The sequence below is a fragment of the Lissotriton vulgaris genome, chromosome 3_1 (assembly GCF_964263255.1).
Source record: "Lissotriton vulgaris chromosome 3_1, aLisVul1.2, whole genome shotgun sequence".
Classification (NCBI taxonomy): Eukaryota; Metazoa; Chordata; class Amphibia; order Caudata; family Salamandridae; genus Lissotriton; species Lissotriton vulgaris.
The window spans coordinates 1,670,434,971-1,670,448,807 of NC_141689.1; the positions used below are offsets into that span (position 1 = coordinate 1,670,434,971).

The 13,837-nt window shown below is 41.4% G+C and overlaps 1 protein-coding gene across 13 annotated transcripts in view; it reads right to left on the reverse strand.

The window, feature by feature from the left end:
• The window catches only part of CAMK2D (calcium/calmodulin dependent protein kinase II delta), an 806,647-nt gene that overhangs the window by 219,048 nt on the left and 573,762 nt on the right, over positions 1-13,837 (reverse strand). For all 13 annotated transcript variants that reach the window (XM_086962149.1, XM_086962142.1, XM_086962138.1 and 10 more), the window contains exons 9-11: positions 12,992-13,086; positions 10,231-10,353; positions 7,595-7,678 (exon numbers count right to left, since the gene is read on the reverse strand). In XM_086962149.1, coding sequence (XP_086818275.1) covers positions 7,595-7,678; positions 10,231-10,353; positions 12,992-13,086 — 302 coding nt within the window. The remainder of the gene's footprint in view (positions 1-7,594; positions 7,679-10,230; positions 10,354-12,991; positions 13,087-13,837) is intronic.

Consider the following 13,837-nt stretch of genomic DNA (forward strand, 5'->3'; position numbering starts at 1 on the left):
CGTCGAGTCGACCGGTTGGAAAAGGGGTTGAATATGGTGGCGGTGTCTGCAAGACACCGCCATCCATATTTCAATTCAGGCGGAGATGTGCCTTTCCATGGCGGTGTTGCCGCCCTGGAAAGGCATGCGGTCCTTGAATATGGGGGCCCATTACGGGCCCCCAGGGTGTTGGGGGGGTGGAGTGCATACCCCCCTGCATTTGCATGCACAACGTGTCAGGCACCGCGTGGTGACTCATGTGTGTGCAAATGCACAAGGTGCATCCACAGCATTGTGGATGTGGGATGCCACCGCCACTGTGGCATCCTAAAATGCCGGTGCAGGACAGCCACACCACTGGCGGCCGGTCCCTGCACCACTAGGTGCAGGGACCGGCCGCCCGTCATCCTAATAAACCCCTTGGTGTTGTGAAAGCGATGACAGGGCATTTTGTGCCCCAAACTCAAGCAAAGCTCTATTGTAAGAGGGAATCACTGGTGCAATAATTTCTGAAATATGTCATGTGTAGATGGTAGCTGGTCTGTGTGTCGTTCTGAGTGTTTTCTCTACGACAGCTCCGTCACAATAAACCAGTGAAAGTTGAGCCTTTCGGGTTTTAAATGTCGCAATGAAACATGGCAACAACAACGCCGAATTGTTTCGCACTGAAATTAGACTAATTAAAATGTTACTTCGATTTTCAAGAGTGATCAAGGACATTATTATTGTAGTACAATCAGTTACAAGGAAAGACTTTGGAGAATCCCCCGAATGCGCAGTCATTCATTTAGAGAAAGGTGCATGAATGACCCAAATCGCCTGGTGATGGGGGCAGCTCTCCAGATGACTTAATTGATGAAAGAGTGGTCTGCCAGTGGTAAGTACAAGTTCGGGTTTGGTGTACCAACAGAGAAAAGGCACAAAACTAGTCCATGAGGACCCCAGCAAGGAGGGAATTCAGATATTCATGAAATATTACTTTACCTTCAGTGACTGTTGAAACATTGGTAGGGAGCCTGGGATTAGATTTGGTACTGATGAAGCAGATAAACTGCTTTACCTCTCAACTTGCACATTAAACCGATTATGACACATTTGAGAGAAAAGATGACAAACTGTCACCAACTGTTAACTATACATTACAAAAAACATGAGAAGATCTTGAATACTAAGCTACTGCATCGTTAAAGTATGCAGACAAGAGTAAATTAGACGAGAATTAGTCTTTTGAATAACATAGTTTGGTTGAACTCTTAACTAGTATTGAATCTTTTCAAACCATAGTAGAGATCATTTTAAGTGATAAATTAATTTGGTCTAAACACTTATGCAGGTAATGTAGCCTAGAGGATATTATGTGTGCCACTTAGGGCTTATTCGAAACTTCATATTAGCATATGTGAAATTGTGCATCAAATGAGAAAGGAAAGAAAAGAGCACCACGACTATACTAAAGCCAAAAGCTCTGAAAGTTTTAGGGACTAATCTTCATACATGTACTAATGTGAATTATTCGAAACAATAATAATTTATGCTTTGAAATCATTTTACACGTTGCTGCTTTGGAAATGCAGTAATAGGGCATAGGTACCATGTTAAGTACAGTAAAACTACGAGTAACTGCTTTACGAGTGTAAATAAGTTGAAAAATATATAGAATCCAAAAATTATGAATGAAATGTATATCTTTAATTGATTTAAATTCCGTGTATTATGAGTCAAATTCAATTTAGGCCTGCATTTTCCTTACTTGTTTAATTCTGCTCTCATGCGAAGGCTCCGTAAAGTTCTAATGTGAAGTGAAAATATGTCTCATTGGGAGAATTCCTATTCGCATACGAGGACAGTCTACAACAATTTTGCTACTTTGGGAACATCTTTTATGAGAAAACGTCCTCTTGAACTCACTCATGTGCTTTTGCAAAAAGACTATTGTTTGGAAGTTATAAATTATGTGATGATCACCACCTTTTTGCTATAATTTGTGTTTTCGTAATGCTGCTTGGCTATCACCCTATACGAAATGACCAATGGACTGAGTGTGGAGACCAGATGAGGTGACCCAGGAGGTGTCATCCCGGAACTTGAGGAACATTTTATACATTGAAGGTGACGGAAAGGTGATGTGTGTGTTCCTTCTCGCGGACTGAGACACATTAATAATTTCTTCTTACTTTGTGGAACTTCCCTGCAGACACCATCAGCTTTTCCTTTGGCTGATGCATACGCTGTTTGTGCTATTCCTGGGCTTCTTTCCCATACGGGAGAGTACCTTTGAGCTGTTATGGTTCATGTCCCTTCCCGAACTTTTCCAGAGGTTTGGTGATGGCAATCAAGTAAATTGGTTTGATTATTCTGCACTCCTAAATGTTAAATGCCAGAGATTGATGTAGTCACTCATTAAGATTTTTGATAAGCCTAACTTGTCTCCTATAATTGAATGTGATTTCCAATTAGGATGTTGAGGGATCGGAATTCAAATAGACAGACCTCTGATCAGCAGACGCTAATGGTATTATTCTGCATAGGATTACACGAATTATTGGTTCGATTTAGTCTAGCTGTGATAATTCTGTATTTGTGTAACTTAGTTTTGAGAGTTATATATATATTTACATCTAATTAAGAGTTTGTAGATAGTTACCCAATCGTGGTCCTCATTTGATAACTGGATTAGATCCCCTATGTCTGACCCCTTTTGGCATGAAGCAAGATCCATTGGAGGACCAAGTAAATGAACCTGAAGTGTAGTGCTAGGAGATAAAGGGTTTTAAAGAAAATGGGCCCAGTGGTGTTAAAGTACTAAGGGCCCTATTTATATTGATGGTAAACATACTATGTTGCAACAGTGATGGAGTATGCTTAATGCAACAATAATGGTACGCCCATTTGATTTAGATGTGGGCGGACCATAGGTCCAGCTATGGCAGTAACTGCTCTGTCACTGCTGTAGCCAAACCCCTCAGCTGCCCCAACGGAATAAAGGTCATAAGAGAAACAGATATAGGTCTGCACGGCCAATTAGGATGGCTGTATTTATGGCCATTTTTTATTTTAACTGACCATCACCAACGCTTCCCTGTCCCGCCACAGCATTGCCGATTGAGCGGAAGGAAGCAGACACTCCTCTTCCACACCCGACTTGCCTGACTTCCGGTGGTACAGTGGGTCAAAGGTCAGATTAGTGCCCGGCCAGGTACAAATGCACACGCTTGGCGGGACAAGCACAGCGGACGCGCCGCTGGGAGCCCTTAGACGCACTAAGGGCAAGTCCGCCTGCGCCCATCAGCGCCAAAATCGTGCCAAGCGCCAGAAATTCAGCCCTTTTTTCCCAAACTAAAGAAAATAGAATTAAGTGGTCCGGTAGGACTCTTCTATCTTTCAGAAAAACGATTCCTGTTGCCCCCAAATTGATCTCAGTCAGGATCTCTCCTGTCTTCAATGCCACAAGTGTGGTTTTCATATCTCCAACCTCGAGACTTTTCCCAGTGTCAAACAGGGTCACATTAATAACACTCAGCATCTTACTTCACACAAGTACCACCTGGCTATGATCAACACACAGTCCTTCATAAAACATGGTTTCGAGATGGCAGAGTTTATTGTGAATCAACACCTGGACGTCCTTTTCATCACCGAAACATGGGCTAATGATCACTCCAGCTGTGACCTGCCAATAGCAACTCCACAAGGATATTCACTTAGAGGATCAGGCAGAATGGGAAAAAGAGGTGGCGGTCTGGGGATAATTTACAGAAGTCATTTTAAAATTAATATCAATTCCATGCCTAACTCTGAATATGAAATGTTATCCTTCAGCCTTGAACTAACTAACAAATCCTCCTTTAAAGGTCTGCTCATGTATCACGCCCCCAAGCACTAGACATGACTTTCATACGTTAGTTGAGGGGGGGCATGCAAGAACAACTACACAGTACTCGGATATTTTTACTTCCACTCAGATTGTACTGAGGATAAAGACATGGAAGCTATTCTGGAGATTATGAATGCTTTCAACCTCCCACAATTAATACATCAGTCTACTCATAATGGTGGTCACACTCTGGATACGATTTTTTCGAATAACCATTTAATTTAGGTCAGAGAATTTCTTCCACTTATGTGGTCTGACCACAAAGCAGTGCATTTTGAACTGTCAAAGCAGGGCTATAGATTCCATCCTCTCGTCTAAAAAGAATTGACACTTTAGAACACCTGTCTCAGGCAACGTTTCCCCAGTTGCTCGACCCTAATCAGACCATCTCGAAAGCAGTTCCACAAAAATGCGGCAATAAACACAAACTTAAAAATTCTGCAACTTGGTTTTCAGATTCTCTGCGGCTCCTAAAAACAACAATTTAGAATACTGGAATGGATTTGGAAATCAAACTACAATCCAGCTGATAAACTAATATATAAACACTCCCTAACCAACTATAAAGCAGCAATCATCCGGGAAAAGTCATCCTTTTTTACACAGCAAATAGAAGCATCAAAGAACTCTGCCAGTGAACTCTTTCAAATCATAAATAAATAAACTAACTAAACTCCCAGAGACGAAAAGTAATAACATTAGTCAATCTTTTTGTGAGGAAATAGCTTCTCATTTTCATAGCAAAGTAGAACAAATCTACAATCAATTCTCTACCTCCTGTGACCTCAATACTAGCGCTAGTTCCATGACTCTCCAAGCTGCAGCCAGTACAAGTCCTCCCTCCAACCTCAACCAATTCACATCTATTTCCCCTGTAGATGTCCTTCACTTACTTAATTCCACGAAGTCAGGATCACCTTATGACCCATGCTCGGACCTCCATATTAAAACGGATTTCAGCTCAGATTGCTAAATTTCTAGCCAGCATCTTCACAGGGATGTTTAGCACCGGTATCTTACCTGATCTTTAGGAAAAGACATCTATTTTGCCACTCCTAAAGAAACCCAACTTAGATCCTGACAACTCAGCCAACTACCGCCCGATCTCTAGGCTACCATTTCAAGCCAAATTCGTAGAAAAACTGATCAACATACAATTGCCACAGTTCATTTAGGATAATCATCTGTTGGATCCCTCTCAGTTCTGCTTTAAAGCTGAACATAGTACAGAGACGGCTTTAATAAAAATCACAGATGAATTAAGAACTTTCCTGGACAAAGTTAAAGTTCAAGTTCGGGCATTTGTATAGTGCACTACTCACCCAGAGGGTCTCAAGGCGCTTGGGGAAGGGGTTCATTATTTGTCGAATAGCCAGGTTTTAAGTTCTTTTCTGAAGGAGATGTGGTTCTGAGTAAGGCGGAGGTGAGTGGGGAGTGAGTTCCATGTCTTGGCAGCCAGGAAGGAGAAGGATCTGCCACCCATGGTGGATTCTCGGATGCGCGGGACTGCGGCGAGGGCTTGATTGGACGATCTTAGTTGGCGGGTGGGTTTGTCGAAGGACAGTCGAGTGTTGAGGCATTCGGGTCCTAGATTGTAGAGGGCCTTGTGTGCGTGGGTGAGAAGGCGGAAAGTAATTCTTTTGTTGACGGGAAGCCAGTGGAGGTCTTTTAGATGTCCGGTGATGTGATCTTGGCGAGGGATGTCTAATATGAGTCTCGCTGACGCGTTTTGGATGCGTTGGAGTTTTTTCTGTAATTTTGCTGTGATTCCGGCGTATAGTGTGTTACCATAATCCAGTCGACTCGTGACCAGTGCGTGGGTGACAGTATTTCTTGTCTCGAGGGGGATCCAGCGGAAGATCTTTTTGAGAATGCGAAGTACGTTGAAGCAGGAGGACGAGACTGCGTTGACTTGTCTGGACATCGAGAGAGAGGAGTCTAGGAGGAAGCCAAGGTTACGTGCATGGTCTGTGGGTGTGGGTTCTGTGCCCAGAGCGAAAGGCCACCAAGAGGCTCTGCAGCACTCCTCCTCCTAGACTTGTCGACAGCCTTCGATTCGGTTGATCATGTCATTCTTGTCAACGGTCTCAAAAAATTGGGCATTGCTGATAAAGCCCTGGCCATACGTAATTTCTAAACAACAGAAGTCACTCAGTCATGATGGAGACATTTTCATCTAACTCCTCACTTCCATGCGTGGTCCCCCAGGAATCCTCTCTAAGCCTTCTGCTCTTCAATGTCTATGTTTCAGATTTGGTCTCCTTGATCAAATCTTTTGGATTTTCCCCTACATCTTACGCAGACGATACCCAAATTGTGTTGTTGGCCTCTAACAATACAGATTTAACCATCTTTCAGTTTCACAACTGTATGTGAGCTGTTAGTGAAAATTGAGGGGAAACTTTTTAGTAACAAACCTCAATTTTGGAGCCCAGCATGCTGGCCAGCAGAGTTGGAAACCCTCCGAATCGCAGTCCAAAAAGCAAAAAACGTAGATATAACAATAGATGACAAACTGAACTTTAATAAACATATTAGCTCAGTTGTCTCCACCAGTTTTAACACTGAGAATCATCAGAAAGATTCTTCTTTTTATTCCTCTAACCACCAGAAAAACAGTTGTTTCCTTACTAATTATAGCAAAAATAGATTACTGTAATGGTCTCTTTATTAAGCTCCTAAAACAACATTTGAAGAAACTTCAAAGCGTACAGAATGCGGCATCCAGGCTTTTTTCTGACCTGCCCAAGTCCACCCAGTTTCAGCCTTTATTAATGAACTCCACTGGCTTACGGTGAATAATCGCGTTAAATTCAAGGCATTATGCCTTACCTATAAAGCCTTGCACGATCTAGGTCCTAGCTACCTCAAAAAATCCCTCTCATGGTACATACCAAATAGAGATCTACCTGTTTTTTTATCCTCTAGCCGCCCAATACTCTCACATTACTGCCATCCAAACCAGCGACAAGACACCCACGGGTATTCGAGCGCTTTAGAAACATTTTAACGTAACATAACACCTGGAACATTGCATCAGTAGCATGTTTCTAGACACTCTCAGGAATATAGCATACAATTCCATACTATTGAGGCAGCTCAACATTGCAAGGGTGCATTTTTTTCTTTACGAAGATGCCATTTTATCCTGCAGAAAAAAATAGTGCTATTACATCTAGGGAAACCGTGTTGCAATGCAGAGAACCAGGAGACTATGTGGTAATCTGCACGGGCAAGTGGGATTGAGCAGGATATGCACGGCAGCGGCTGTGGAAATATAGATGCTGATGCATTATGGAAAGTAAGACGATGTTGAGTACCCTAAATAACTAAGCCAATAATCCGAAAAGGACATTTTTCTGCTATGTACTCAAACACAAATGAATGGACAAGCAAAACGAAGCACCATAGTTCTTTTCAGTTGATATCACATGAAAAGAGGATGCAGTACCATTCCTTGAGCTTTGAAAACTTTTGATACTTCCGCAATGTGAGGGCATTAGAGTTAGAGCACTTATCTTTAAAAAGGTTTCTCATTTTGAAGCTTGAAATAGACAAATAGTAACTTTACTCGTAACATGCTACACACTGAAATTCAGATATATTCCTGAATTGCATACCAAACAAAAATACATAAGGAGAGAAAAATTGTAAAAGTTAGTTTGCTTGGCAAATCTGGTTTCATATGGGTTCAGAACATACATTAAAACATGGCTGCTCTTGCACATTCTTTTCTCCTACCTTTAGTTTCCTCCTAGCGTTGAATTTCTTCAAGCAGTCTACAGTCTCCTGTCTGTGCATCATAGAAGCCACAGTAGAGCGTTGCTGCAAAGGAAAAAAATATATTTTTAAACAAATTCAATCTGAAACAAATTCAATAATAAAATATACACTTTTAAACCATTTAACTCGGCCCCAAGCAACTTGTGGAATAACCCTCTTTTCTATTTTGACCACTGGCTAAGAAGATGCTGGTGCAAATGCTCAGTGGACACTCTTAAGGATGATCAAAGTGTCTCATTTCTCCCTCAAACTAAACCTGCACCCTCAATTGGAAAGACTTCACGAAGACGTGACTCATTGGCGCACGTTACCAATCACGCTGCCGGGAAGGACAGTGCTGTATAACATGATGACCCTTCCACGTCTCCTATATATATATATGGAAAATACACCATTCCCGATGCCCCCAGATATATTCCTTAAAATAGTGCAGGAGGGTAGAACACTCCTATGGCAGGGAGCGGCACCCAGAATAGTGCTACGCAAACTGCAAAAAGGAGTATATGACTGATGCCAGGTTATACTTCTGGGCGACACAGCTCACAGTTATCAATGACTGGGTATATACGGATCAGCAGGAACCAAAGTATCGAGTTGACAGATATGTAATGGGCAGTGGAAATTATGAGGCGATCCTCTATCAGAGAAAGTATGAAAATACACTGCTCCATCACACTTGTTCAGGGGTCAGGGGATGGTGGGAGGCAACCAATTTCCTGGGATGACGCAATAGGTTAATGGGGGAAAAAAAACTACAGTACAGTGATACCTTGAGAGAAGTACGAAGCTAGAAAGGGTTCCAGCATTGGGGGTCACTTAGAAGACATCTGGAGGGGGCAGGCCATAATACCATTTACAGACCTTGCAAGAGTATAGGAGAGGTCAGAGAAAGAAAGGTACAAATATGTACAATTGGGTCACGCACTACGACAGCATGAAAGAGAAGGGGACACACTGTCAGACCTGTCCTCTTTGGAAGATAGGCTCATAGTTGACCCACTGGCTAAAAAAAAAAAAAGCAATATCCTTGATGTACAAAAGCTACTAAACAATCTCCCCGAAGTACTATCAGCCCTCTGTCAGAAATGGGTAGAAAATCTCGGTGATATGGATGATGAAGAATGGACCGAAGCAATAAAAGCCCCAAGAGAAATAGCAATTAAGACCTGGTTTAGGCTGATTCTATCAAGGATCCTCCATTTCTCCTATTATTCCCGGGACATTCTCTTCAGAATAGGGAAAGCATCCACCCCACTCTGCTTATGAAAGTGTGGTCTGGAAGCCACTTTATACCATATATTTTGGGACTGCCTGATCGGCCAGACCTTCTGGCACCAAATCACAACTATTAATGACCCAAGTCATACCTCACACAGTTCGAGTGAACCCAAGAGAACTACTACTAAATATCTCAGGAAATGACCCTCGGACAAGGTACCTTCAGATCTGGGTCGCACTAGCTCTGGGGGTAGCTAAAAAAAGAAATGTAGCCAGGTCATGGGGGAAATCAGACCCCCCAACAATACAATAGTGGCAGATTGGACTAGACTGGTGTCAGAATGTGGAGCAAGTAATTTATAAAGGGAGAGGAGGCTCGCAGAAGTGGAAAAAAGTGTGGGGACCATGGAAATCCTACAGGGGAACTTGAGGCCTCAGTGCGGAATATAAAAATGTATAAATGACCAAGGCAAGACTTTACTAGAAGTTGGAAATCGGACATTCAAAATGTAAACGGTCATGTACTTTCTAAGATGCTGTTTCTTTAGAGCTCTAAAGGTTACGCAATTTTAGGAACAAATATATACGCTGTCATGTATTGATCATAATGATGCAAATGTTAAATAAAGGACCTAGGACCTTTCGATGTCCCATATGTTTTTTCCTGGTCAAAGTCATGTCAATTCTGTGCTGCCCAATCAGACTGTGCCAAGGCTTGTACAGAGAACTCCAGCACAAATGGGGCATCAGAAGCACTGTAAAGGTTATCATGAGAATTCAATGGTGTCACACTGGAAGAATGGGTCTGAACATTTTTGGGTGCAAAAACAACTGGCACGGAAAGAATGAATTGGGTCATAAAGAATGAATGGGGTCATAAAGAATGAATGGGGTCATGCAACAACAATATTCAGAATACAACAAATGTGTTGACATGATTTCATCTAGGCTAATACTGGCAGCATTGAGACTACATTCATGGCACCAAGGTACATTTTCACTAAGCTGAGGTGAAGGAATCCTGCGCTGCACAAGAGCACCTGCCTCTGGTGACTCCTCCCAACATAAGGTAAGCAGGGTGGTGTTCCCATCAGCCCTCTCACAGAGTACGTGCCCACTCGCTTGCTCCTCCACCAACACTCCCAGACCATTAGTTGTTCCCCTGGGATGACATGACCACTCTATCACCTATTTACATAAACCTTGCATAATTTCTCTATTACTCAAATTCTAAATACCATGTGGAAGTATATATATATATTGCTCTCCTACTGTTATTTGTCCAGATTTTTTCCAATTTTTGTGCTAAAATGCTACATAATGCAGTGAGGAGCTACATATTAAAATAGTATATAGTGTAAAATGGAATTACTTACACAGATCCATGGATGTTTGAGTGCTTCTGTTGCAGAAATCCGTTTGGCTGGATTGATTGTGAGCATTTTGTTGATAAGGTCTTTGGCTTCGGGAGTTACTGTGTCCCACTCTGGAGATGGAAACTGAAATATTCATGACATTAAAAAAAATACAATTTAATGAAGGTGCCAATTTTATCTCAATGTAGGATATGCATGTTTTACTCTCGGGATAAAGAAATGTGATCAAATGACAAGGTACTCAAATATACTACCTGAGACCCTCATCAAATATTAATGTAACATATTTTAGGCCTTATTACTGAAAACAAACCGATTTCCGTACCCCAGATATCCAATTTTGTAAATTCTTATCAAATTACTTGGGCTGAGGTTGTGAGATCATGTTATAACAAGCTGCACGCTCGCTCACAAATGCAGAACTGAATTAATGAATGTAAAAGTGTTCAACCAGAAACTAAAGTAAATCTCAAGAAACTTCATTCCCATTCTACATTTATGGGTACTATGTTAAAATGTTACAGACGCCATTCAATTAATGTGCATTTAAGGAGTTGAAATATCAACTTTTTTTTTTTTACGTATTGCTGTTTGCAATAAAAAAAAAGTCATGAGAAAGAGCTTGCCAACATGGGGCAGCATTGTTCAAGGACACTTTTGCTCCGGCTTTATTTGTCATTACAATGTGGCAGCCATTAGTTTTAGGTTTTTACTGTATTTTTTATACGCACTATACAATGCTTGAGACACACAGCACTGCCACTTTGCTTTTTATGTTATTGTAAAACCTTACAATGTTTAATATTTGCATACATTGTTTGAAATCTGGCTTTGTTCTTTTGTTTGTGCATGGTTTTCTAATCGTTCTCATGACCCCAATGAATCCAACTGTGTGGTACCTTTTTGGTCCCATGGAGGTGAAGTAATCTTCAAGATTAGATCAATCAAGGCACCTACAGGACTTACCTTTTGATATATTTATTAAAATGGCAAACCAATGTGTGTGGCCCTGCCGTCGGTGCCAGGCTGCATGTGAAACTGGTATTCTGACTTATTTCGACCCTGGCACAGTAATGTAGCAGGTGCACAGATTCCGAGGCCTGCCCCTGACAATGGAAGAAGCAGGACCTGCTCTGTGACCAGGAAGGGGAAAACCAAACATGCCCTCAATCTAGGCTGTGGACTACAGTCCCTTTCCCGGTTATGAAATAAAGTTTTTGTGGCAGCTATTGAAGTTATAGTGTAACAAGACCCTTTTTCTTCGTAAATGAGTGCCATTTATCGGCCCCCAACGTATTAAGTTCTGCTGCGATTTAAAGCCCAGAACTTGGGCAGACATCCTGTGTGCATGTGTGCATGTCAGGTGTGTGTATGTGTGCAGATCAGGTGTTTCACATGTTTTCTGGTAAAATTCTGTGTTGTATGAGTTTGAGTACTGAGGACATAGGGATCCCCACCTACTGGGTGACCTATCGGCCTCAACTTTACAGCACGGCTGTGCTTTATATTGATTACAGAGAGACACAGAGCCCTGAAGTCGATACATTCGACGAAACAGGTGTTGGCTATTGGGAAGAATCTGATGTTTGAACATTGAAAATTATCTGAAAATAAATTACCCCTGAAGTCCAAGATTTGGCATATAAAACTCGTGTGGAGTTGGAATTACTCAAGAGTGTATATTATTTTTTGACGTATATAAAAATGTGATAACTTCAATATATAACCTGTACATAGTGTGTGCCAAAGGGTTTTGTATCCAACAGAGAGGCCATTGCAAAGAAACTCAGCTGGGAGACCACAAGTGCTACGTAGAATTAACTCAATACAATTAAAAGCAGGTCAACGTGGGACTTAGCCACCATACGGGGTATAGTAACCAACATGTATGGGCCAGAATACCACACCACACAAGACTTTTCTAACTGAAAGAGACACAGAACAAAGATGCTGTTCTAACAAGTGGGACAACTTTGAGTTGTCTGCACCTGGGCCTAGTTATTGCCTGCTCTGTACAGATTTGTAACCTGCAGAGAGAAACTAAACCATAGCAGGAAAAAGAGGAGTAATGAGATAATGGGGGATGGGGGGAGGGAGGTATCGCATCACTGTTTGATGTAACCGAGCACAGCTCTATAGTGCCCGCTCATCATGTTATTCAGTATTTACGTTTGGTATGTACTTAAAGTACTGTCTTTTTTCATAAAAGATAAGCACTGGGCTGGGCATTGCATTATTGTGTGTTGGTTGTCTTCAGATCTGTGCTCTTGCTCTCTCCCTGCCCCCACACTCTGAGAAGTTTATGGCTCCTTGCTCCCCCTATCTTGAGAGTCAAAGGAGGAATATCAAATTGCTGCATCCCACTCACCTATACTATTTTCATGCACTTTTGATGGTGGTATGCACTACTAGAAGAATTCACTCAAACAATGAAAATTTGCCATTCAAATCCACCTCTCATTAACAAAAATAAACATAAAAAATAACCACCTTAGAGGGCTGTACTGTTACAGTGAGATCACGTTAACTATTCTGTGTACCTAGAGGTGTGTTATACAGAGTTGTACAATACATCCATTATTCTCAGCCAAATATGTCCAGTATTTGTCAACATAAATGGCAAAAAAACTACCTCAGAAAAAACCTTCAGTCAATCAGCAAATATAAAAAGGAGGAATCAGTCAAATTGTCTGTGCCCGCCGTACTCTGCTGCAATGTTCACAACAATACAACACATCTAAAAAAATCTACCCTTACGTACATCATAGGCACCAGCTTTGATTTGCTGGTACAGCCGATGCTGATCCTCATCCCAGAAAGGTGGGTATCCAACCAGGAGAATGTAGAGAATGACACCTAGAGAGGGAAAATAACAGACAGATTATTAAGTCTTGAGGCAGGGGCTATCACTTCACTTGCAATAGTAAAAAAACAGAGATTTTAAATAGTTGCATTCTCTGGTTAATATGAGCCTTGCACACGTTCACCAACATTTAGGTGAATGAGTTTTCCCCAGGTCCACCATTAAAGTCTAAGTTATAATGCATACCAATGACATCCTTCGGGAAAGATTTCTACATGTTAAGATGTATCTGAAGAACTACATAAAATGAGGGGTTAAGTACTGTGGGAAATTCTCTCTCAAGAAGTGAGCTGCAAAGTACTGAAAGCAGTGATAAGTAGAATACTGTAAAACAAGGATTTAAGTCATGTAGGAGGATCAGATTCGTAAGTATGAAAGAGGAAGGGGTAAAACCTCAAGTAGTAAGGAGTGTAATCTTAAGAAATGAGGTGGTGAATCTTAAATGGTAATGGGTAGAGAGCTATAATCCTGGGGAATTTAATTTCAAGAAGTGATGAGTGGCGTACTGTAAGACATGAAGAGTTCAATATGAAGGAGTGAGAAGAAGAGCACTGCAAGGAGTATATTGCAATACAGAGACAGGAATGGAATCAGAAGGAAAAGCAGAGTACTGCAAGGAAAGAACAATTAACATAACATGACATGCATTTGTAAAGTGCATGTTCACCCAGAAGAGTTCTTAGCACGGAATAGCAGATGTTTAATTTCACCCAACAAAAATTTGCACTATCCAACACAATGTTC